Below are 25597 nucleotides of genomic sequence, written 5' to 3'. Positions count from 1 at the left end.
GCCATAGCTCTAGCGGTCGCTTGCGGCTCCCAGGGAAACAAATCTCTAAACATACTTACAGACTCAAAAGAGGCATGTGGGAACTACACTAGGGGGAGGATAGGTGCCGCAGCCATGAACATACTCAGAAAAGCGCGTGTCTCAGACAAAAAACACGTACACAGCCTGGTTTGGATACCCGGACATGCAGGTATTAAGGGAAATGAAAGAGCGGACGGCCATGCTCGAGCGATGAGTTTCCGAGCGGGATTACCGGACGACTTTTGCACCCGAGCCTGCGACGGGGGGTATGCAGAGCGCCTGGCCCTATACAGGGGCTTAAGGTATAAATATCCTCCGCCACACAAGGCACTAACAAAGGAAGAGGCTACCGGGTGGCGCAGACTGCAGACGGGTATTTTTCCAAATTTACACATACTAAACAAGATGTTTCCGACACAATACAGAGCCACATGCCCGTGGTGCGGGGCGGTACCAACGCTGTACCACATCACATGGGAGTGTGAGCGAAACATAAAATTCCACCCACACAAACACACAAGTGCGGAGCAATGGGAGAGCCGGCTCGTCAGCAGCGAGCTCACGGTCCAAAGGACCCTGGTGCAACACGCTTACGAGGCAGCGCGGCTCAGCGGAGCCCTGGAATGAGGGCCCGACCTTGCGAAGACGGGATCCGGGATCGCCTGATATGAAGACGACGCGGATCCTGCTGCCGCCGAACTACGCAAATGTTCAATAAAAGTTTTTCACTCACTCACTCAACGAAGTGCACAGCTATGCGCGAGACTTTGACGGAGCTCCCATCGGCATTACAGGGTTCTTCGAGGATATGGTCTACACTTTCAAATACATGGCCAATCTCCAGTAATCGTCGTAAGTATTGGGAGTGTACTGGAGCGCTTGCTAGCCCATTTGATGACGTTTGTACATAGCTGCGGACAAAATGTCTTAAGCGCTAAAATTGAGCGCCTCCGCAAGCAGCTGGTATTCGGATCCTGGATGCTGCTGACTAAAGTTGTTGCCATCACCACCGCCAAGTTCAAATCTCTGAGCACCCAAGTCAGTACAATAAACAGTTTCTTGCTCGAGCCATTCGCACTCTTCCCAATTGCCGGACTGCCATCTGCAGTACGCGGCAATAGAGGGCGACCAGAAAAGAGCAGCGGTATTATCGATGTTTGAAGGGTTTCTTGGGATTATGTAGTACTTGTGCCCTTGGAGTAATTCGGTACGCCTTCTTATTCTTCTGAACTACATTTAAGATGTACGATGCCTGTACGTGTGAATCGAAAATGAACGCCAGAAAAGACAGTAATATTAACGTTGGACGACATCTGGAAACGCCAGAATATTTCACTTACATTTATTGAAGCATTAAAAGGTCCGTAAGCATTACATAAGACATTAAAGCTCGGGTAACATCTTGGCCTATGAAGGTTAAAGGGCTTGTCAGGACTGATGCTTGGGTGAGATGGTATGCCATTTTCAAGAAAACAGCGCGGATTAGAGAACTGAAGGAAGATGCCCACGGACGGGCACTGACTTGCAACTAAAGGTTTGTTCTCGATGTTTTCTTATTGTTCTTACTGTTTTCTTATTGCTATATTGTTTGAAGAAAACGATAGTCTCGCTTGAGGTACAGGCCTCTTTGGCACCCTGGAGCCATCCTGGGGCCACGCCCGTCGTTTGGGACAGCGCCCGTCCTGTCGTCAGTGTTTTTTCTGCTCTTGTCTTCGTCTGTTTCCGAGCTGATCATTAAGAATCATGTCCCACCAACTCGCGATATGAGCGACGCCATAGTGAAGGGCTCCGGAGATTTTGACCACCTGGAGATCATTAACGTGCGCTGACATCGCACACAGGCCTCGAGGCTTTCTCCTTCATTGAAATGCGACCGCCGAAGGCCGAGATCGAACCCGCGCCTTTCGGGTCAGCAGGCGAGCACAATAACGACCGTGTCACCGCGATGGCCGGACTTTAAATGAGAATATTGTTACTTGAAGATCAGTTGCGCCGAGAAACAGGAATACAAAGCTGGTCCGCAACACCATAAAACACAGCCAGGCCGGGTCAAGCCCAAATAACCTTCTGAGAGGAGTTTTAGCGTTTTAAAAGAATATTTCTGGGGAGTTTATAAGCACCTGAACCGTTTGCGATACAGATCGTGATCTATCATGTCTGCATGCTCATTGATTAATTGATTGAAGTTCAGCAGTGCGAGGAGAGGTGGAAACAAAGCAACACTACTGATTCTCAATCTCGAAGTAAGCCCTAAGTTAGTTTGCGGATAGTATTAGGTGGTATAGAAAATGCTATTAATCGAGTATGAAAATTTGTCCTTAAACTGCTTTTTACTATAATGTTGCTATTGATGATAGAGCCCAGGCGCTGATAATGTTGTTCAGCATCCGCGTACCCTTGTTTTCACTACTCAAACGGCAGAATGGGTTCCCGGCCGGAGCAGCCGCTTCTTCACTGACGCGAATGGCGGGAGATTTGTTTTGCGAAGAAATGAGAAATGAAAGGCTGAAACCATGTGTGTCGTCAAATCCCCTTCCTGATTTGCAGAGATAAAGGCAGCGATGGCGTAGATGTAGAACATTCGCCCCGGAACTCGAATCCCGGCGCCGCGATTTCTCCACCGGAAAAAAAATGCACATGTCGATGAATTGCATAATCAGTCCTGGGGTGTTGCCCGATATCGGTGACCGGAGCCGACAACGCAATCCGTCACCTGAACCGCAAAAGGATGGCCACAGCCTCTTATATGAATAAATCAATTAACTCTCGGCCCTCAGTCCCCAGAAGCTGCGCAGCAGCTCAGGCGGCGGTGAGACATGAGATCCAGAAGAGGGTGCTAAGAATCTCTGGCGCCGCAGAGGCGGGCACTGGTAACCAAGAGAAGGCAAGCGCAGTATTGGGCGGCAAATTGTTAGGTGGGCGAATGATGTTAAGAAGACTGCGAGGATAAGGTGGTCGGAGCCGGCAAAGAAATGGGATAAAGACATATGGTAGATGCCTTTGTCCTGCAGTAGTCGTAGTCCGGCTGATAATGGTGTGGATGTCAAATCCAGGTTTGGCCAAATGTTTTATTGGGTTTTCTGCCCCGTACCTAGCAGGCTACGAGGGATGCCATAGTGGAGGGCCTTCGATCATTTTGATCACATGGGGTTCGCTAACGCGCATTCACATCGCACAGCGGCCTCGTTCTTAGCGCCTTTCGGGTCAGCAGCCGAGCACCATAACCACTGAGCCACCGTGGCGGCTCAGAAATTCATGCAAGGGAAGCTACGGCCAATTTGAAGACGTTAACCGAGAAATTTAGTCATGCTGTCTAGAATCCTTAGTTTTGGCGAAAATAACTAGAAAGCAGAAGAACTAGAGCCTTGTAGGTATACCATGTAAAATAGGTAGCGAGCTGGAGGCTGGAGGCAAGTCTCTCTTTTTCTCCTTGACAGGTAACGCGAAAAAAAACTTTTGTCGAAAGTGAGAAGTCTCGTGCAGGCTAGTTTGTCACTGGCCATGTTGACTGCGAGATCAGAAAGAGAAAAAAAGACGAGGACACGACACGACAGTGCGCCCATAGTTATTCCTGTCTCGAGTCCCTGAGCGTCCTCGCCACGCAGTGTGACTGTGGACGCCACCGGTTGAAACTTGTCACCGGCCACGCACCAGCTTACACCTCTGCAGGTCGTTAGGGGCGGGAAGGACGACGCCGCACTTAGTGGTACTACTCACAGCATAGGCGGTGTGGAACCTTTCTTCTGGCGTGCTCATGCTCAGGCTACTCAAAGAGCGCGGGGCTTCAAACCAAAACCAGGTTATAAGTTGATTAATGATGAGAATTAGGCCTGTTGGCACATACTATTCAAAAATGTCGTCAGGCTTTTAACTGTCAAAATGTTTCACCGCGTCCGTTTAACGAACTTATTCGTTGTCCTAGTCTAGGTTCTAACCTACGTATGCTCCAATGGAGTAAGTAGTTCAGCACCCGTCCTTGTCTCCTCGTCTACGTCTTTTGTCCTGTTTTTTTTTGCGTTCGGCCTACTTTACTCATTTGTCTGCGTAGTCTGCTGACGTAAGGAATAAGTATTTCACCCTACAGTTACATGCTACGTCGGGATAAGGTCTTTTGTTTAAGGCAAGCCTGGGTCCAGGACATTAAAACATGAAGGACGAGGAACTCATAACTGTCGAAAAAAATCGACAGAAACACTTAAGATTGTTTACGTGTGGGAATGCCAATGTACTAATGTCCCTGGATGTATTGACACCCACCCCACCCACCACCGTGCACGCACCACCCACACACACACACGGCACGCGCGCGTGACCCCACACGGAACGCTGTACGACGAGCGGTTGCATGATAACTTTGGTACTAAAATTGGTTTTTGTGAAACGGAAAAAAAACGCTAAGGCGCCCGTGTGCTGTGCGATGTCAGTGCACGTTAAAGATACCCAGGTGGTCGAAATTATTCCGGAGCCCTCCACTACGGCACCTCTTTCTTCCTTTCTTCTTTCACTCCCTCCTTTATCCCTTCCCTTACGGCGCGGTTCAGGTGTCCAACGATATATGAGACAGATACTGCGCCATTTTCTTTCCCCAAAAGCCTATTATTATTATTATTATTATTATTATTATTATTATTATTATTATTATTATTATTATTATTATTATTATTATTATTATTATTATTATTATTATTATTATTATTATTATTATTATTATTATTATTATTATTATTATTATTATTATTATTATTATTCTGAGACTGTGGACCAAGCGAGCTCTTTATTCCCGCTGGTAAATATGGCGGCCACTCCTCAAAAGACGAAGATGCGAGATGATGATTGGTTTTTTTGGTTTATGAGGGTTTAACGTTCCAAAGCGACTCAGGCTATGAGGGCCGCCGTAGTGAAGGGCTCCGGAAATTTCGACCACCTGGGGTTCTTTAACGTGCACTGACATCGCACAGTACACGGGCGTCTAGAATTTCGCCTCCATCGAAATTCGACCGCCGCGGCCGGGATCGAACCCGCGTCTTTCGGGCCGCCAGCCGAGCGCCGTAACCACTCAGCCACCGCGGCGTCTTTAGAGATGATGATGAATATTCACAGATGAAGACGAGGGTCACGCACTGTGCTCACATTGTTATTAAACGGAAATGACATAGTGACTGTCTCACATCTTGGTGACACCTCAACCACACCTTAAAGAAGTCTGGGAAGGCATAAAATTGTAGACCCATATGTCATCTGTATGAATCCCTGTCGCAAACTAGCATATGCTACCTATATGTTACCACCCGGAACGCTGTACGGTAAACCGTTGCGCCACAGTTATGGTGCGAATGTTACCGGGAAAACTGGCGCTGCATAGAGGTCGGCCAGTGGGGAGTATATACAGAAGAACGACTTGTATATGACTGTCTGAAGGGACGGTACTCGGGTTGTGTGCGTCACACGGCCGCTTGAAGACGTCACCCTATTTTTCTTGCAATCGCAGGCATTTTCTGTACCATCTGCGACTACACACACGCACTAACACGCCTGCGCCGCCAGATTTTCTCGTAGTGTGGCTATAGTAATATGCTTTCGCATTCAAATGCTATGAAGTGCAACCCAACATTCCAGGAGAGGGTGACAGATTTCTATAACCGTCGTCTAGCCGGCTTGTCCTTGCAATCGACTGATTTCGACAGGCAGGAGAACAGGACCCGATGCTTTTATTCTGAAACATTAGAGGGCATGTACAGAAAAATAAGCGTGAATAAGGTGAATCATTTTACATTCAGCTTAAATTGCCTTAAGTTTTAATCTGCTTTGTACGTTTCACTTAGTTGTTTGTTCTGTTGCAGGCGTCACTTAAGGTTGAATAGGTTTAAACTTTCATATTCCGGTACATATTCATATACCGTATATTCATATTCAGTTTTCATAATGACTTGAAGCACGAACTTTTTGTCGCAACAGCCTGTACACACAGCGTACAGGTCTGCGCTTAGTCTAATAATCATTTTATGTACCAATAAATTTTTAGTAGAATTAATACTGCACTGAAATGTGCTTGACGATAACGAAAAACAACGAGTACCTTCTGCCTTATGCGGTCGGTACCTGTAAGGAAGAACTATTTGCTGGGATAGTTGCCAACGTGAACAAAAGCAAAAGAGTGGTTGTCCATGTAATCTCTTGTGTTTGCTTGTGTTGGCGCCAATTGTTCTTGTAGCCCGTAATGAAGCCTTGAGAGATTACATGGGTGTATTGTCTGATTACTGCAGTGTTGGGGTTTGCGAGGCGCCCTACAAAACCGCTGCATGTGGGGAAAGCGAGGCTATCGACGGCGGTGTGATTAGCCGTGCGGCCACTAATCAGCATGGCCACGTGCGGCTTCCTTTTTCTGCAGGTAGCTGTCCCTGAGCTCGCGGCGATGCGGCTTCCCGGTCTCCGTCTGCGGTATGTGGTCCACGAACTCTACGCCGCCGTGGAGCTGCTTGTGGGGAGCCACAAGATCTGTAAAGCCAAACGATAGACCAAATGCGCTCTGGTGAAGCATCGCAATCGAAAAGATCAAATGCACTCACTGATCAACAGTAAGAAAAAGGAATTGATGTTTAGGAGCCCATACGGTTTTCTTACAGTTGTGAACAGTTTTGTCCGCTACGAAGCGTCAATTCAATTTGCTTCAGCTTGGTCACAAGGTGAGGAAACGCAAGAGTTCGACCAAATAACGTATGGTGAGCTGTCGTAATGCAAACAATAAAATGGAACCGCTATTGTTTCCCCGCAGGACACCGTCCACTCCGTAGAGCCTCTGCGCTGCCTAAGCCTCGCGTGTTGTCTTATTTTGGCCCAATAAAGGCGCATCACTGTTCTCTTTGTCGGTGGACACCTGAACTGCACAGTGAGAAAAAAGGACAAGAAGACGTTAGCTATCATCATCACCACCACCACCACCACCATCATCATCATCATAATCATCATCAACCTGACTACGCCCACTGTAGGGCAAACGCTTCTCCCATGTCTCTCCAATTAATCCTATCCTTTGCCAGCTGTGGTCACCGATTCCCCGCAAACTTAATCTCATTCGCCAACCTAACTTTCTGCCGCTCCTGCTACGCTTGCATTCTCTTAGAATGCACTCCGTTACCGTTAAGGATCAGCGGTTATCTTGCTTTCGCGATGCGTGCCCTGCCCAAGCCCATTTCTTCTTCTTCATTTGGAGTAGCATGTCTTTAACCCGCATGTTCTTTTTCTTTTTAATTACTCGTAAATTTCACCCAAGGCACAATCATTAGCTTGGCACCAGCTTACCCTATTCCATGGGGTCTCACCACTGAACCCTGGTCAATCCACCGTCGTGTATGTGTGCCATATTACGAAGGCAAATAATAAATAATAAATACTTTATTCACTCCAAAGAAACAATACAAGACGCGGACGCGCCAAAGCCTCAATTGGGCTTGTAGGGCGCCGTCCGGCAGCAGCAACAACCTCTGTTACCAAATCAATTCTTTGTTTTGTGTACATTAAAACATATGCACTAGAGCTGTTCAAGCTCGGCAATAGCATCTCGTAACTGTCTGCGAGTGTTCAAGTTGAAAACATTATCAGGCATCTCATTGAATATACATGGGAATATACATATGACCTCATAGACATACCAAAATGAGTTCGCACTGCAGGGACAATATATCGAGAAACTTTTCTTAATGGGATTGGTTTAACGTTGTGGAACCGAAAGTCAGAGTTCCAGAAATATCTGAGTACAGTGATTTGTTTGAACACAATGTCAAAGGAAGGCAGACCTGAAGAAAGGAATACACTTTGCTGTTTAGGGGGTATTGAATAGATGACACTCTTAGCCATATTCTTGAGAATACGGTTTATCCTATTTTTCCATGTTGCAGAACAGTTGAAGAAACAGCACATGCCATATCTCAGCAGAGAATACCCCAAAGACTGTGCAATTAAACGTCTTATGGCAAATGGCAGGTAGGTCCTTAGAGCATAGAGCAAGCATGCAACGCCTCTAAGCTTCTTACTGAGGTGTGCCATGTGCGTGTTCCAGGATAAATCACTGTCAAAGTAAATGCCAAGGTATTTCACGGACGGAACACATGTAATGGGGTAGCAAGAACATGCAGTGCAACTGGAGCTGTGCAAAAAAACCGCAGCGTTTTTCGGGACTGGCTTGTGTGCATTTCTAAAGCACACTAGATGAGTTTTTTGGGCGTTTATATCAATCAGGTTACATAGAAACCAATCATATAGATTAGTAGCGTCCTGTTGAAGTTGACGGAGTGCGCAAGAAAAATCTGTATTAGATGAGATGAGGAGGGTGTCATCTGCATATTGGTAAATCTGTGATGAAGTTATAATGCCGGGGAGGTCATTAACATAGAGATTAAATAGAGATTAAAAACAACAGCCACCCGCGTTTGTTCCCGCACCCACACCACGCGCTTCTTGTCTCTTATCAAATCAAATCAAATCCTTTTATTCAGCATTTTTTTCCATAATAAGCCAGGAAAAAACACTGGGACCGGAACAAAAAGCTACTATACTTGTAGCTTGACGGGGTTCCTGCCCCTGTCTTGGCATGGGTAGCAGACAACAGGTATAGTATTGAAGAAGCGTAGCTTGTTGGGCCAGTTGGTGCATGGTATGTGGAAAACCAGCGAAAAGGACGCATTCGCAAGGAGGAGAAGTACACAGGACAACGCTGGAAACACATCTGAAAATTCTTTACTTCGCCAACATCAGAACACGGCGCATATGCGCGTGAGCACCACAAACGCTATCAAAACAGCAAACACAAAACTGATTAAGCGAGCGAAGAAACATGTGGCAACCTATGTCCCATTCATGAAAGTGTATTCTTTTGCCGTGAACCTGACAGAGCTGTCGCTGACGCATTCAGTTCCTAACTGCTTGATTTTAAAAGCTTCTAAGATTTCTCGTTCTATCTGTGTTTTGCCGCGGCCGATGATGTTGACATTATGGAACAGAGGGGTGCAGTCTTTGCAGTGGTTACAATGTCTTGGAAGATTTGCTGTGTTTCCTGGCTGCAGCGAAGTGCGGTGCTGCCTCATACGGTCGTTGACGCATTGACCCGTTTGACCTATGTAGGCCTTGCCACAGGACAGTGGGAGCGAGTAAACAACATCGGTTGTGCATTTGGTGAACATGCTCTGGTGTTTAACATTACATTTCTTTTTTGTGCTGATTTTTGAGATACGTGAACAAAGCGACGACAGTTTGGTGGGCGCAGAAAAGACTACCTTAACACCGTATTTCATGGCTACCTTTTTAACGTTATGTGAGATTTTATGCAGGTATGGCATTACAGCAGGTCTGGATTCCTCACTAGGCGTTTCATCTCTTTTGTACTGTGACTTAAATTTACTGGTCAAGGTCTCAGCAATAGAAACGAGGACGTCCTCAGGGTAGCCCGCTGACCTCGAGCGGTCAAGTTGCGCTAAGAAACTCTTTTGCATATTGTGTGAACAAGACCTGCGCAGAGCATTACCAAGGCAAAGGTTGGCAATGCCTCTCTTCACAAGTTTGGAATGTGAGGAGGAGAAGGGCAGCAGGCTTTTCTTGGTCCGTGGAGAGTAGCTCCAGCAAACATGGCTTTCATCAGAGAAGGTGAGAGTCAAATCTAAAAATCTAATTGAGTCCTCAAGGGGCACTTCATGAGTAAAACTCAAGTCAGGACAGGTATCGGTAAAGAAGGTCAAAATGTCATTTGCAGCCGCTTCGACACTGTCACGGGAAGTTAGTTTCAAGAAAATTAAGAAATCGTCTACATACCTAAAAACTTTCACTACTCGATCGTCAATAAGGGTATCATGCAACAAATTGTCAAAATGGGATAAACATATGTGGCACAAAATAGGAGCTACACACGAGCCAATGGGAACGCCCTGCTTCTGTATGTACCTGCAGTTTTCATGTTCTACCACAGTGGAAGAAAGGTAGCAAGTCAAAAGTTCCAAAAAGGAATTCACCGATATGCCCGAGCTGTTCTGGAAGGCCACTGCACCTCGGTTTTCGATGAGATCCCGCACAGTAACTAACAAGTCCTTTTGGGGATCTGAATAGAAGAGGTCTTCGATGTCCACGGAAAAGGCGGAATTGGCACTCACACTGGTAGCAGATAAGTAGTCCACGACGTCCATCGAGGTCCGAGCGCTAAAAGGGTCGTCAGGTGCCAAGGGGTCCAAGGATCGTTTCAAAAACTGGCCCACTAATTTCTGCCACGAACTGTCCTCTGTGACAATAGCCCTAACAGGGCAGCCAGTTTTATGCGTTTTTGTTGAGAAAAACATTCTCAGCACGTCGGTATTATCTTTCTTATTAACTTCTTTATGCAAACCATTGAGATTGAGGTTCTCCAGGAGCTGTAGGGCGTGCCTTTTTATCTGAGAAGGCTTTGTGTTGGCAGGCTTGAAATTCTTGTTGATAGCCTCGTGGGACTTATTGGACAGAAGGCTGTTAGGCATAACCACGAAACCATCCTCCTTATCCGATAGGGTTAGGCTTAGGTCGTGGCTCTGGAAATAATCGCTGACATAACGTAGCTTAGCTTGGCTGGAACCAAGATTAGGCCGAATTTTTTGAATACAGTGAACGCTTTCTGCGAGGCAAACATCTCTTTCTTCGGAGGGTGCTTTTCTTGCAATGCGGCGGAGTGACGCCAGTAGCTCGTGCTTCCTGATGGAAGGTTTGAGGGCATACTTAGTGCCTTTCCTCAACAGGGCGTCAATCTCCGGAGGAACCGCTGCGCCTTGCAGGTACGTCACCGCAGTGCCAGTGCCTCGGGTGTCCTTCTTTCTTGGCAAACATTTCCGAACAGAAGACCAATCAGATTCGCTAAGTTGAGCTGCAAGGTGACGATGTTGTCGGAGCTTGCTGGTAGCGAACTGTCCACTCCCATGCTGAAGGCAAATGATGGTGAGCATTTCCTGCAGATGACCCACCTGTCTCCACATTTCAGCCTTGAGAACGCGGCAGATTCGTTTCCAGTGTCCTATGGAAGGCTTCTGAAGACCAAACAAACCAATGACGTCCTGCGGCGGAAGATCGTTTTTTATGCAGTGGGAATAAAACCGGGCTTTGCAGGAGAGGTAGGCAATGGTGCTTCTTTACCGATACCTGTCCTGACTTGAGTTTTACTCATGAAGTGCCCCTTGAGGACTCAATTAGATTTTTAGATTTGACACTCACCTTCTCTGATGAAAGCCATGTTTGCTGGAGCTACTCTCCACGGACCAAGAAAAGCCTGCTGCCCTTCTCCTCCTCACATTCCAAACTTGTGAAGAGAGGCATTGCCAACCTTTGCCTTGGTAATGCTCTGCGCAGGTCTTGTTCACACAATATGCAAAAGAGTTTCTTAGCGCAACTTGACCGCTTGAGTTCAGCGGGCTACCCTGAGGACGTCCTAGTTTCTAGTGCTGAGACCTTGACCAGTAAATTTAAGTCACAGTACAAAAGAGATGAAACGCCTAGTGAGGAATCCAGACCTGCTGTAATGCCATACCTGCATAAAATCTCACATAACGTTAAAAAGGTAGCCATGAAATACGGTGTTAAGGTAGTCTTTTCTGCGCCCACCAAACTGTCGTCGCTTTGTTCACGTATCTCAAAAATCAGCACAAAAAAGAAATGTAATGTTAAACACCAGAGCATGTTCACCAAATGCACAACCGATGTTGTTTACTCGCTCCCACTGTCCTGTGACAAGGCCTACATAGGTCAAACGGGTCAATGCGTCAACGACCGTATGAGGCAGCACCGCACTTCGCTGCAGCCAGGCAACACAGCAAATCTTCCAAGACATTGTAACCACTGCAAAGACTGCACCCCTCTGTTCCATAATGTCAACATCATCGGCCGCGGCAAAACACAGATAGAACGAGAAATCTTAGAAGCTTTTAAAATCAAGCAGTTAGGAACTGAATGCGTCAGCGACAGCTCTGTCAGTTTCACGGCAAAAGAATACACTTTCATGAATGGGACATAGGTTGCCACGTGTTTCTTCGCTCGCTTAATCAGTTTTGTGTTTGCTGTTTTGATAGCGTTTGTGGTGCTCACGCGCATGTGCGCCCTGATCTGATGTTGGCGAAGTAAAGAATTTTCAGTTGTGTTTCCAGCGTTGTCCTGTGTACTTCTCCTCCTTGTGAATGCGTCCTTTTCGCTGGTTTTCCACATACAACAGGCACTTATGTACAAAACTTAAATAACGCCATAATCATACACGCGCTCAAACACAACATCGCATAAGTCATTTACAGGTCAGATTAACCACAACAATGAGACAGAAAACATAAAAAGGATAGAACATTCAAATGTACATTTGTGTCAAATACAGTCTTTGCCACTCCGGAATCATAAAAAAAATAGCAGAGTTACATGCTTTGTGATATGAGGTATTATTTCCATTTTTTCTTTGAGATGTTACATATGTCAATATTATATGCTTCCAATAGATTAAGGTACTTCGGTATGTGGTACTGTAGTCTGTGTAGGCCAGAATTTGTGCGTGAAAAGGTAATTGAGCAGAATTCTCTTTTTCTAATAGGATAGGGTGCTTCTGCATTTTTCCTGAGATTACAAAGCTTTATAAAAGTGACGCTGTCATCTTTTATGGCTTCTTTGTATTTCATAATGAGGTTAAATTGGTGGACATGCTGTAAAGGAAGCACATTAAAGGAGGAAAATAGTACTTGTGTATGGGCATCATAGGGAGCATTTGCTATGTGACGAATGGCTTTCTTCTGCAGCAGACGCAATTTGTTTGTGTTGCGTTGGCTTGTGTCAGCCCAGATAAGGCTACAATAATTGATATGGGGGAGAAACAAGGAATTATAAAGCATAAGTTTAATTTTCCCTGGAAGCATGAGCCGGAACCGAGAGAGCAACCCGTAGCTTTCGCTAGCTTTCCTGCCACATGGTCCACGTGCGTATTCCAACTTAAGTTTTGATTAAAGATTACCCCTAAGCTTTTAACTTCACTTGCTAGTTTTATTTCCTCTGATTCAAGCTGCATGTTGAGATGCCTAGTAATATTTTTTGCACAGGCGCAAATAACAGAGCTTTTGTTTTGCTAGTATTGATTTCTAAACCGTTTGCTTTATTTAGTCCACTGAAGCAATTTCATTAGTGTTGTATTTGCGGAAACCTTTAAATCGTTTAAGTCATTCGACTGGAAGAAAAGGCTAGTGTGTCATCTGCATATATAATGAAATATGCATGTCTGCTAATATTTATTATATCATTTACATAGATGTTAAATAGTATCGGTCCCAATACGCTGCCCTGTGGTACCCCTGCAGTAATATTTAGTACACTAGAACGCCATTCATTAATTACAACACACTGCTTGCGATGATTACGATATGATTTAAGAAGTGTACCAGGAATACCGCGGAAACCGTAATGGTCTAATTTGGTAGACAGGATTGTATGGTCGATTCTATCAAACGCTTTTGAGAAATCGATAAAAACACCCAAAGTAAGTATATTTTCCTCAAAACCTTTAAGCAATAATTCTTTCTGCGTTAAGAGGGCCAACTCTGTAGATCGACCTTTACGAAATCCAAATTGCTGCTCCGAGAGAATCATATGCTTGTCACAGAAAGACATTATTCTCTTGCATATAACCTTTTCTAATCCCTTGGAAAAAAATGGGTAGCACAGAGATTGGCCGATAGTTTGATAAATTGTTTTTGTCACCAGATTTATGTAGAAAACTTACTCTGGAACACTGCATGCTTCCTGGGAAAGCACCTGCTTCCAAGCAAGCAATAAAGATAAAACAAAGTTGGATTTTACAGGTTTGATTTCTAAGTCATCAATGTCTCTGGCCTTGCTGTTCTTTAGAGACATGAAAACAGAATATATTTCTCCATTAGTGCATGGCTCAAAGAATGCAGTTTTAGAATTTTGTGAGCTTACGAATGTTTTACCGGCATTCCAGTCAACCGCGTGCGAACATGAGGAGAGAGTTGCAAAGTGTTCATTAAACTTTTCTGCAAGTTCTTCGCCCTCAAGTATTTCATCATTTAGTGTTAAACGAAATTCACCATTGTGGCGAGTGCCAGAGTTCGCCGAGTTCGCGCCATAAGACATCACTTTTTGTACAGGAAAAAAGATTTACAAAGCAAGTGTTTTTAATTTTACGTAAAAGGTTTGTTACATAATTCCTGTATTTTTTTTAAAGCTGCAAGGTCATCCAGGTTCTTTGTTTTTGTGAACTTCTCGTACAATTTTTCCTTCCTTTTTATCATTACAAGACATTCATCTGTCATCCACGGCTTACGCAGTTTTTTACACTTCTTTACCACTTTAAGTTTAAGACAGGAATAGTAACATGTTTTGAAAAGGGCCATAAATGTTTCATAGGCTCTTTCAGCACATGTGCATTCAAACACTGGGTCCCAACATATGAGTGAAATTTCGTTTCGGAATATTTCTAGAGTCTCCGGATTTATTTCTCGCAGAATATATATCTCCGAAAAGAGTTTACTCCTTTTAAGAAAGTCGCCTGTTTTGCAGAACATGTAGATAGGGAAATGATCGCTTAAGCTTGTCACAATTCTCCCCGACATTGCACAGTATGAATGTTATTTGTCACAAGTAAGTCTAAAATGCTTTCGGAGTGATGACTGATTCGTGTAGGTACAGATACAACATTGTGACAAAAATATTAATCAAGAAGTATCTTAAATTCACGTGCCGCCACTGTGTTTTTCTAATAAATTAATGGTGCAGTCACCACCTAGAATCAAATGCATCTTATTAACAGTTGAAAAATTAAGCAACTTTACTAAATAGCCTAAAAAACTGTTTATATTTCCTTGAGGGGGGCGGTAAAGGACTACAAAAAGTTTGCTTTTACACTGTAGGGTTAGAACTTCATAGTCGTCATTAACTTCTGAAAATGCTGGTTGCAAAGAACTTGAAAATTTTTCAGATACTAACTGCAGCACACCACCGCCACGTCGGTTTTTCCTATTTAAATAAAAACTTCTGTATCCAGGCAGACTCAACACATCATCCTCACAGGTGTACCATGTTTCAGTGATCATAATAAAATGAAAACTGAAACGGAATTCACTAAGGAACAGGGTGAGTTCATCTGCTTTGTTTCGCGCGCTTTGGGCATTACAGTGCAGGATGGTGAGATAGCTACTGTCGAGAGGGCAAGCGATATCTTTAGGTGCAGCCATAAAAAACAAAAAGAAAAGATAGAAGAGATATGTTTCTGTGTGCTTAAGGAGTGGAGACAACATTGTGAATCTTGTGCAGATCAGCTTCACAGTCAATTCTTATCACACGAGAGGTTTCCGATTCACGCGCGTACACTCTGCCGTTCTTGACCCATGCAAAACGCCATTTCATGTAACTTTTCCTTCCGATCGTCATGCCTAGCAATTTTTTTCAGCTTCGGGCACAGATGCTCATTTAGAAAGACCGGGTCTTTCTCAGAGAAGCCTAGTTCATCTGATTCAAACTTCATCTTTTTTGCATTTCCAAGAACGGCATCACGCTTCGCACGATTATTGAATACCACCACAATGTTTGAGGCAAGTCCTGTTTTCTCCTGCTGCCTTTCACTGTCACTTTCGTTGGATTTATTTCTGTCGGTGGTGGTATTCCGTGTAGAAACCCGATGGCACACTTGAACATCTTGTTCTGTTATTGGCTCTCTGACTACATCGCCAACCTTGGCGAGGATATCAAATAGGTTTTCATTTTCTTTTTGGGGAATCCCTTTAATTTAAATGTTATTCCGCCTAGAGTACTGCTCCTGTGCAGTGATTCGCAACGAGTTTTCATTTGCAATTTTTTTCAGTTGTTGAAGCTCATATGTCATTTCTGCATTAATTGCCCTGAGAGCAGCGTTTTCTTTCAAGTTAGCACACTCCTTTCGGAAGTCCTCAACATCTTGGTTCATGTGTTCTAGATTGGCTTTTAGCTCACGGATTTCTTTGCGCATCTCGCGTTTGAAGTCAACGAGTTCAGTACTCATGGCAAATTTTACTGCGCTTGCAAGGCTCAGTACACAAAAGTGTTTGACAACAGATGGCAGCAAAGGCAACGGAAAAAACTACCAGCAGGAAACAGCCAAAACTCAAGAGTTCCAACCTGTGAGCAAGTCGAAAAAATGAGCGTCCGCTCTCCCCGTCGCCTCCGCTGCCAAGTGAGAGCTGAGCCGCTGGCGTCGTCCTTTTCAAGGCAGGTGAAGCGGACCACGTGGTTCTACGCTGGGCTTGCTGACGCCTGTCTGCGCAGCTGCCTCCGTTAATCAGCTTGATCGGCACTCGATAAAGGTGAAGGCTGGCCGGGTGCGCCTGTGAACAAGTCGAAAAAATCAGCGTCCACTCTGTCCGTCGCCTCCGCTGCCATGTGAGAGCTGAGCCGCTGGCGTCGTCCTTTTCAAGGCAGGTGAAGCGGACCACGTGGTTCCATGCTGGGCTTGCTGACGCCAGTCTGCGCTGCTGCCTCCGTTAATCAGCTTGATCGGCACTCGATAAAGGTGAAGGCTGGCCGGGTGCGCCTGTGAACAAGTCGAAAAAATGAGCGTCCGCTCTGTCCGTCGCCTCCGCTGCCAAGTCAATGTTACGAATATAATTTTTTTTCCATAGCTGAACCCTTTTCGTTAGCCTCCACTTTCTGCCCCACAGGTGAGTGCCGGTAAGATACAGCTGTTTTATACTTTTCTCTGTAGGGGCAGTGGGTGGGAGAGAGAGAAGAAACCTTTATTTGGCCGGATATTTACATAGCGCCGGTTTACATTGCCCTACTAAATGGGCAGCAGGTTAAGCCTGCTAGCGACTGCATAGGCGCGCTTGAGGATCCGGTCTTGTATGTCAGGGTCCAAGCTGCGAAGTATGGTCTTCCAATCATCTGGAAGCAGGAGTTGTCTTATCTCTGGAGGTGGGGGGGCCTTCTTGCATCCGCAGAGTATATGGTTGAAGGTAGCTCTCTCATCGTGCAGAGCGAATGCGGGATCTACAGAACGATTTCTCCAACTCGGCATTCACAACACAGTTGAGGAACTCTTCACGGCCCACATGACCTCACAGATGGCGCGGCTCACTGATGCTAAAAGATGCAGAAAAGTATCCTCGCCACATTAGACATTAACGCAGAACCAGAAATAGATGACGCAAGAGGATTACCCATACCAATCAGGAAACGGCTCACTAATAGACGTCTTCCCAAAGACATGGACCCTATACACCACGCGGGTAGGAGGATGGCCAGGGCTTTGGCTCTCCATCGAAAACATAAGCAGAAACGCGGTGTTATTTACGTCGATGCGGCTGAGTATCCAGCTCACAAAATATTTGCAGTCACTGGGGTCGCGGGAACAAATGCCACGATACTGTCAGCCTCCATCCGTCTGCGTACATCTGCAATGGCTGAGGAGGCAGCCACCGCTTTAGAAATTACAGATTCGGAGGCACTCCAGCAACTCCAAGACTGCCATACACGATTTCGCCCGGGGTAAAACCCCACAGTCCACTCTCAATATTCTTAACGAGATCCCGTCCCCAGATAGGGACACTCAATACATTTCGGTGCCGGCACACTCCGACAACCCTGGAAACAAGGTGGCTCATCAGACAGCCCGAAGATCGATCGGCCGGGTGGTGGACACTCCTGCTTTGGGGACGGCCGAGGATCGCCCTATCTCATTTCATAATATAACCCACCACTCCCGCCTTGAACAAAGGAAGTTTCTGTACCGCACAAGAGGTTCAATAAAGAGCAGGAAATCACCTGGAGATGACCCCAAACAATTTCCTTCCTAACTCTGTAGTTCCCTCGCGTATGTTTCAAAGTCAATTTTCTCCCGCATGCACACATAGAAGTGGGTTCTTTAGTGATCCAACCACAGGCGGAGAAGGAAATAAAGAGGGCGATAGACAAAGCGGCTGGCGGCTCCCGTATGCACACATCGAAGTGGGTTCTTTAGTGGTTCCAGCCCAGGCAGAGAGGGAAATAAAGAAGGCTATAGAGAAAGCGGCTAGCGGCATTTATTTTCTAGACATGAACAATAAAAGGGAGGTTGGCGCTGCGTAGCGGCTTCGGCTACTATATTTCACTAGATCATAGCAACCACTTGGTCTGGCAATATACAATTCAGCATAACGTAACACAAACAGTACTCAACATATAAAAGAAAGTACAAGCGCCAGGAGAAGTAACATTATTAGGCGAACATAAACGCGGTGAATGTTAACAGAACAGTACACAGTATAGTATACAGAACATATGTGAGTAAACAAGGTCAGAACAAACTTAATAAGGTAGAACGTTGGTGCAGTTGGTGAAGCGACATATGTGTGCGTGTTTCTCCCTCCCGTCGTATGTTAATCCGCGCAAAGTTTTTTAAATATTTAGACAGAACAAAGAGTAAGGTTATTTGCAGTTTACACAGCAAAAATAACAAACAACGCTATTCTTTTATGCAATGATGTTTATATACCTTTTTATGCAAAGGACAGAGAGGATTTTTAAAGGTCGTTGTTTGCTGACTGTATGTCACAGAATACAACAAAGGGTCTCTATGCTTTGCCGGTGTGCTCGTTGTTGCTATGTAGTCTTGAGGCTGAGCGGCCAGCTCTAGACTGACTCGTAGTTCGAGTGGGCGGGTTTTCCGTTTTTTTCTACCATTTGTATAGTGCTGCAAAATCTGTATTTTTCTCCATCACGGGTTTTAGAGAACCTGCTAATGGTTCGTACTAAAATTGACCGAAATTTTCTAAACGATACAGAAAAAAATAATTCGATTGCCACTGCAAGAAGAAATAAAATGTTGGTTGTTTTGGATTCAAGCAATACCTATAATATAGCACGGGGGTCTCAGACCCGTTGACGATATTGGTGGGGCGATATGAGACCACCCGTGACTTTAAAGGGACACTGATGAGAACCCTATCAAAATTTTTTTGTTAGCAATATCTGATAGTTCGGCATTTCATGGCTTTGTTGACGCTTGTCCGGGAGCGAAAGATGCATTTATTTGAAAGAAATTTGGATTCGAAGTTGAAAAATTTTCTCCCGCCGCTCAGATTCAAACTCGAGAACTCTTATGACGACACGGAGAACTCTTAAGACGACACAGAACGGAGTGACCTGAAACGTGACGTAAACGGAGACTCCGTGATTTCTGGTGGCTAGCGGTGCGGTCTAGCGGCTGCCGAAATGAAAGCTCCCGCCGCCGCACGTTGAAGGCATCTATCGGGGGTCGCCACCGTCGCTTCGTTTACGTTTGCACCTGCGTCTTGCCAGCGTTACGATGGATCCCGTTCCCAAACCCGACGACGTAGTTCTCGCAAAAACTCTGGCCTGCATTTCAGCAGCCTCAGCCCCACAGAGCGTGCGATGCTTTTGAGGGAGCACGGTTAGGTTAGGCGCCGGCGGGTGGTTTCCCCCTTCCTCAGAGAGCAGCCGTTGCAAACTAAATATCATAACTCCAATGCGGGGAGTCGCGAGGGGTGCGTTGCGCCCATCGGAGGCTGACCGGGGCTTTGGGGCCAATGGATTGTGATTCCTTGAACGTAGCGGTTGCACGGCGCCGCAAACAGCGTCGAGGTCTCCCACGGTTGCAAGGGCCAAGTTATTTATTTATTTTTTGCCACAAAAAACAAATGGGTGCTCGACGGCGGTCGCGTTTAAAGTCGGCGGCTTGAAACCAAAGCCGGCGCACGACGCTTCAACGGCTTCCGCTAGATCCAACGGGTCCACTGGATCTGGCTCTCTCGCCAACTTGCATGTACCTTCAGATATGTACTGTGAATGGATTAAAATAGCTGAGCTCGAAAAGAACAGCTCCGCCGAACTGCCGCAGCTATTGATTATAACGCGCACCTCGCCGCGGAGCCAAATCAGTCTGGCCGGGCCGGCGGCGGCTGGCGCACTCGGCGCGAAATAGATGCATACTCCAATCTCCCCGCCAAGGAGGTCAGAGTGCGCCGAAGCCGCCGAACGCGTCGGCGGTCAAGCGCAGTTGGAGTATAGAGGGTCTCGCTTTGACCGGCGTACCTTCGCAGTGCAGGGCGCGCGCGCCTCGCCGCAGCATAAACGCGCCTTAGAGCCTGCGCTTAACCGCTAACCAACGTATTCAGCTGCGGCATCCATGGGAGCCACTGAAACGCCCCGCCCACTCACTAAATAAAAGAAAGGAAGTCGGGTGCCGAGGTTCGGAATCGAACCAGGGCCTTCGGCGTTTCAGGCGGAAGCGCTGCCGCTCCGCCACGACGGCTCAATTTACAGCCGTCAATAAAGGCGCATCTAGTGAATGCACTCTTCTGATGCAGAAATCTCCGCGCTTTCGCTTGGTATATCCTGGCCTAACAGAGCTAGGCCATCAGCATTTTTTCTGAACTGCCTTGTACCTTGTCTCCCGTCCCTGATAAACGATTTCCGTTACGTAGTTTGAAGTTGACTGCCACAGACGGGACTGTTTCGCCGGGCAAGTGTGCGAATACACAAGTGCTGCCTTGTACGATCACCGACCATCGTGCCATCATAGCTTTTCATCAACCGTGGCGATCATTTGACAAGCCTTAACAGGCTCCTTGACAGTTTAACTAGCACTTGAAGCGGTACTTGGAGTTCCTCTGCTGTTCGGCGCTTCTAAATCGAAGCGCGTCAAAACCAAAACCACGGGGCACGCAAAGCTCAGACGCGAAGCGCCATAACAAATCGAAACTCTCCTGGGCCTCCTGGCCGCCTGTGGCGCCGCCAAGCATCCGTTTTCTTTGCGTCCAACATTTAGGTTATCTTTTGCCTGCCTTCCTTGTGTGATAAAAGTGCACTATTGGTTTTAAAACAAAACTTACTTCAATATTGATCTGCGCAATCTACCTTTGTCAGCCTCGGAGATTCGCGACCCTAAGTAGAATGGAAAATTCCTCCAAGGTGGTGTCTCTTATCCTATGCCGTCGCTACGCTTGTACTTGCGAGATTGGCCTGTGGCGGCAATACCTGTATTTTGGTTCTTGCTATTTTCTACCTTACAAGAGCTTTGTTTTCAGTAAGAGCGGCGTTTTTGCGATCAGGAGCGGGTATTCTATCGATACAAGCCAACTTCAATTCCTCCTCAGTGTCCCTTTAAGCACTGCTGGCAAGTGACGCTTTTCGTTGGCGTTCGTGTTTGTTTTGCTGACAGTGAAGTGGAATGTACGCCGAAAAAGAAGGTTTAGGCCTGGAATAAGATTAGACTGGCAACAGGAGAGTCTTATTTGCTTCTTGGAAGCCGGTCCTAATTTTTTCCCGTCGCAAACAGGATAAGGACGCACTCTACTCTCGACACCAGGCGCACATGGCCGAGTGGCATGAAGGAAAAAAGAAACCTCAAAAGAGTTTGTGACGTCACTCAGCTAAACTTTGCACGCTATGTTCACAAAACCGTTCCTCCCCCGGTTTTCGCTTTTTAAGTCCGTGACTGATGTTTTCGCGCCCGTATGTTTCAGTGCGCGCGTCTGCGCAGCGCATGGTGCGGGCGTCTGCAGCAAAGACGTTAGTCAGTTTGCCGTTCTGGTCCGCGCGTGCTCACGCGCAGCGATGGTAAAAACTGGTAGTCCCTTTTAGGGAAGTACTCATCGAACGCTAGGATATCTCAGCACGCTGAGAAGTGAGGGACTGCCTCTATTTTGTTGCTTTTTATGACTTCATGGTTATTAAGGGACGCGCCTTCCCGAGTTTCTTTTTTGCTCCATGCAAGGTGGTCTGGGGAGGGGAGTTGTGCACTTGATCACACCCCTACTGGCCTCCGCGCATGCTCCGTGTAGCAGTGGAAACACTATAGCAGCTCTCTGTTTGCCGGTCACGAAAGTTTTAGATGGCCAACGTGTTGGGTATATTGTGTTTTTGTTCAAACATTTACTTCCAAGGTAATCAGAAGGAGATGGGTGGCGGCTCCCCGCAGCAGGGGCGCGCTTTGGCTGTTCGGTGACGTTGTGCACCTCCTCCTCACATCCATCTCAGTCTTTTTTGCTCTTCTCCTGTCTCTTTATATCCTTTTCCTTCCGCTGCCCTGAGACTAGCAGCACCTCGTTCCTTCAGCAGTCCGGTCACTTTGCGCATCCCTCTCGGCGGCTCCCTGCAGCAGGGGGCGCACTTTGGTTGTTTGGTGACGTTGTGCACCTCCTCTTCACATCCATCTCAGTCTTTTTTGTCCTCCTGTCTCTTTATATCCTTTTCCTTCCGCTGCCCTGAGACTAGCAGCACCTCGTTCCTTCAGCAGTCCGGTCGCTTTGCTCATTCCTCTCGGCGGCTCCCCGCAGCAGGGGCGCGCTTTGGCTGTTCGGTGACGTTGTGCACCTCCTCTTCACATCCATTTCAGTCTTTTTTTCTCTTCTCCTGTCTCTTTATATCCTTTTCCTTCCGCTGCCCTGAGACTAGCAGCACCTCGTTCCTTCAGCAGTCCGGTCGCTTTGCTCATCCGCCTCGGTGGCTCCCCGCAGTGGGGGCGCGCTTTGGCTTTTCGGTGACGTTGTGCACCTCCTCTTCACATCCATCTCAGTCTTTTTTCTGATCTCCTGTCTCTTTATAACATTATTCTTCCGCTGCCTTGAGACTAGCAGCACCTCGTTTCTTCAGCAGTCCGGTCACTTTGCGCATCCCTCTCGGCGGCTCCTTACAGCAGGGGGCGCGCTTGGGCTGTTTGGTGACGTTGTGCACCTCCTCTTCACATCCATCTCAGTCTTTGTTTTCGTCCTGTCTATTTATATCCTTTTCCTTCCGCTGCCCTGAGACTGGCAGCACCTCGTTCCTTCAGCAGTCCGGTCGCTTTGCTCATTTCTCTCGGCGGCTCCCCGCAGCAGGGGCGCGCTTTGGCTGTTTGGTGACGTTGTGCACCTCCTCTTCACATCCATCTCAGTCTTTTTTCTCTTCTTCTGTCTCTTTATATCCTTTTCCTTTCGCTGCCCTGACACTAGCAGCACCTCGTTCCTTCAGCAGTCCGCTCGCTTTGCTCATCCGTCTCGGCGGCTCCCCGCAGTGGGGGCGCGCTTTGGCTTTTCGGTGACGTTGTGCACCTCCTCTTCACATCCATCTCAGTCTTTGTTCTGATCTCCAGTCTCTTTATATCATTTTTCTTCCGCTGCCTTGAGACTGGCAGCACCTCGTTCCTTCGGCAGTCCGGTTGCTTTGCTCATTCCTTTCGGGGGCTCCCCGCAGCAGGGGCGCTTTGGCAGTTCGGTGACGTTGTGCACCTCCTCTTCACATCCATGTCGGTCTTTTTTTCTCTTCTCCTGTCTCTTTATATCATTTTTCTTCCGCAGCCTTGAGACTAGCAGCACCTCGTTCCTTCAGCAGTCCGGTTACTTTGCTCATTCCTTTCGGCTGATCCCCGCAGCAGGGGCGCTTTGGCTTTTCGATGACGTTGTGCACCTCTTCTTCACATCCATCTCAGTCTTTTTTCTTATCTCCTGTCTCTTTATATCATTTTTCTTCCGCTGTCCTGAGACTAGCAGCACCTCGTTCCTTCAGCAGTCCGGTTGCTTTGCTCATTCCTTTCGGCTGATCCCCGCAGCAGGGGCGCTTTGGCTGTTCTGTGACGTTGTGCACCTCCTGTTCACATCTATCTGAGTCTTTTTTCTCTTCTCCTGTCTCTTTATATCCTTTTCCTTCCGCTGTCCTGAGACTAGCAGCACCTCGTTCCTTCCACAGTCCGGTCGCTTTGCTCATCCCTCTCGGCGGCTCCTCGCAGCAGGGGCGCTTTGGCTGTTCGGTGACGTTGTGCTGCTCTTCTCCACATCCATCTGTTTTTTTATGCGAAGCATACTAGCCGCACAACCGAGCTCTTCCTTGCTGCGCCGCGCGCGGCCACGTAGCTACCACTTGACCTGCATCGGCGCACCACGTGATATGACGTCACAACAGCTGTGAAAGCTGGGGCTCAACTCGTGCGCTCGCTTGCGGACGCGCAGCCTCCGCCGGTGGCCTAACTCCCGCTCCTACCGCTAGGCGATACTGACGTCACGCAATTGTATAAAAGGCGACGCACTCGTTGAGTCAGTTGAGGGGAGCGCGCGTTCTTCCTTCTTCCTCTGAAACCCTACCTATCCTTCTCTCTATCTGCACGCCGGCAGTGGTGGTGGTGTTTTAACACCAGTCACAGGCCCGTGCATTTTCCTTTCCTCTTCCCCTTACATCCACTTACTACTACTAGAGTCAGTTGAGCAGCGAGATGTCGGCCAGGGAGAGGGCGGCTCGCCAGACCGCAAAGCGCAAGTTACAAAGAGCCACGGAAACGGGAGAAGAACGAGAAGTACGGCTTGCCAAGCGACGTATGCTTCGCATCCTAGGCTTAACCATAAGCTAAGCCAGGCCATTTTTTTTTCTCTTTTCCTCTCTCTTTAATTATTTTTCTTCCGCTGCCCTGAGCCTAGCAGAACACCGTTACTTCAGCAGTCCGGTCGCATTTCTCATCCCTCTCGGCGGCTCCCCGCACTAGGAGCACCCTTTGGCTGTTCGGTGACGTTGTGCATCTTTTTTTTTAGGTGAGTTTATTTCAGCAGAATTGCAGTACATATAGGATTCATTTCGTGATTACATCTGCTGAGGTTCCCGAAGCAAAAGGCGTCATATGGCGCCTGACATGGCTTCGTGACCTTCACGTGCGCAGCGCGGCAGCGTACAGTGCCAGTAGGTTCTAGATAGTGATAAACAGAACTGTCTGACATCAGTTTTACAGAAGATCAAACGCGACAAGTTTTGAAGAAAAACATATATATATATATATATATATATATATATATATATATATATATATATATATATATATATATATATATATATATATATAAGTAATACAGGCAAAGCAGTATATCTGAACGAAAAACGGACAACCAACAATACAATTGCACATTTTCTGTCTCCATTCACATTCACATCTCCTCTCCACATCCGTCGCAGTCCTTTTTCTTTTCTCCTCTCTCTTTATATTCTTTTCCTTCCGCTGCCCTGAGACTAGCAGAACGCCGTTCGTTGAGAAGTCTGGTCGCTTTTCTCATCCCTCTCGGCGGCTCCCCGCACTAGGGGCGCCCTTTGGCTGTTCGGTAACGTTGTGTATCTCCTCTCCGCATCCATCTCAGTCTTTTTTCTCTTCTCCTGTCTCTTTATATCCCTTTCCTTCCGCTGCCCTGAGACTATCAGAACCCCATTCCTTCAGCAGTCCGGTCGCTTTGCACAACCCTCTCGGCGCCTCCCCGCAACAGGGGGCGCTTTGGCCGTTCTGGGACGTCGTGTACCTCCTCTCCACATCCACTCGTGTCGAGATCTCCCGTCCGATTACCGCTCCAGGGCGCGTCTGGAGACGTACCCTGAGGCCCGGAGGTAAAAAATATTGGGACGCTTAAGCCACCTTTAAAGTGTAATGCGATAGCATTATATTTCATATTTTCCGCAAATTGTGCTACAACTTTTGCGTGCGTTTGTGTCAGTTTCTTTGCTACTGTTCATGCATATTTGAACCGCCATATTCGCACTGCTAGCTGCAGCAGCAGGTATTCGCTATACTGAGGAGGTACCACATTTGTATGTGTTTTAGTGTGATGTTCGA

At 46.9% G+C, this 25597-nt stretch overlaps 1 protein-coding gene across 5 annotated transcripts in view; it reads right to left on the bottom strand.

Annotated features, from left to right (window-relative positions):
* Window positions 1–5712: 5712 nt before the first annotated feature.
* LOC144106449 (luciferin 4-monooxygenase-like) overlaps window positions 5713–25597 on the bottom strand; it is a 246029-nt gene continuing 226144 nt past the window's right edge. For all 5 annotated transcript variants that reach the window (XM_077639264.1, XM_077639263.1, XM_077639261.1 and 2 more), the window contains one exon: window positions 5713–6516. In XM_077639264.1, the coding sequence (XP_077495390.1) occupies window positions 6371–6516 (146 nt within the window). In that variant the 3' untranslated portion in view covers window positions 5713–6370. The remainder of the gene's footprint in view (window positions 6517–25597) is intronic.

The sequence above is a fragment of the Amblyomma americanum genome, chromosome 10 (genome assembly GCF_052857255.1).
Source record: "Amblyomma americanum isolate KBUSLIRL-KWMA chromosome 10, ASM5285725v1, whole genome shotgun sequence".
NCBI classification, from domain to species: domain Eukaryota; kingdom Metazoa; phylum Arthropoda; class Arachnida; order Ixodida; family Ixodidae; genus Amblyomma; species Amblyomma americanum.
Note: the sequence above shows the minus strand (reverse complement) of the source record. Positions and strands in the feature narration are given on the sequence as shown.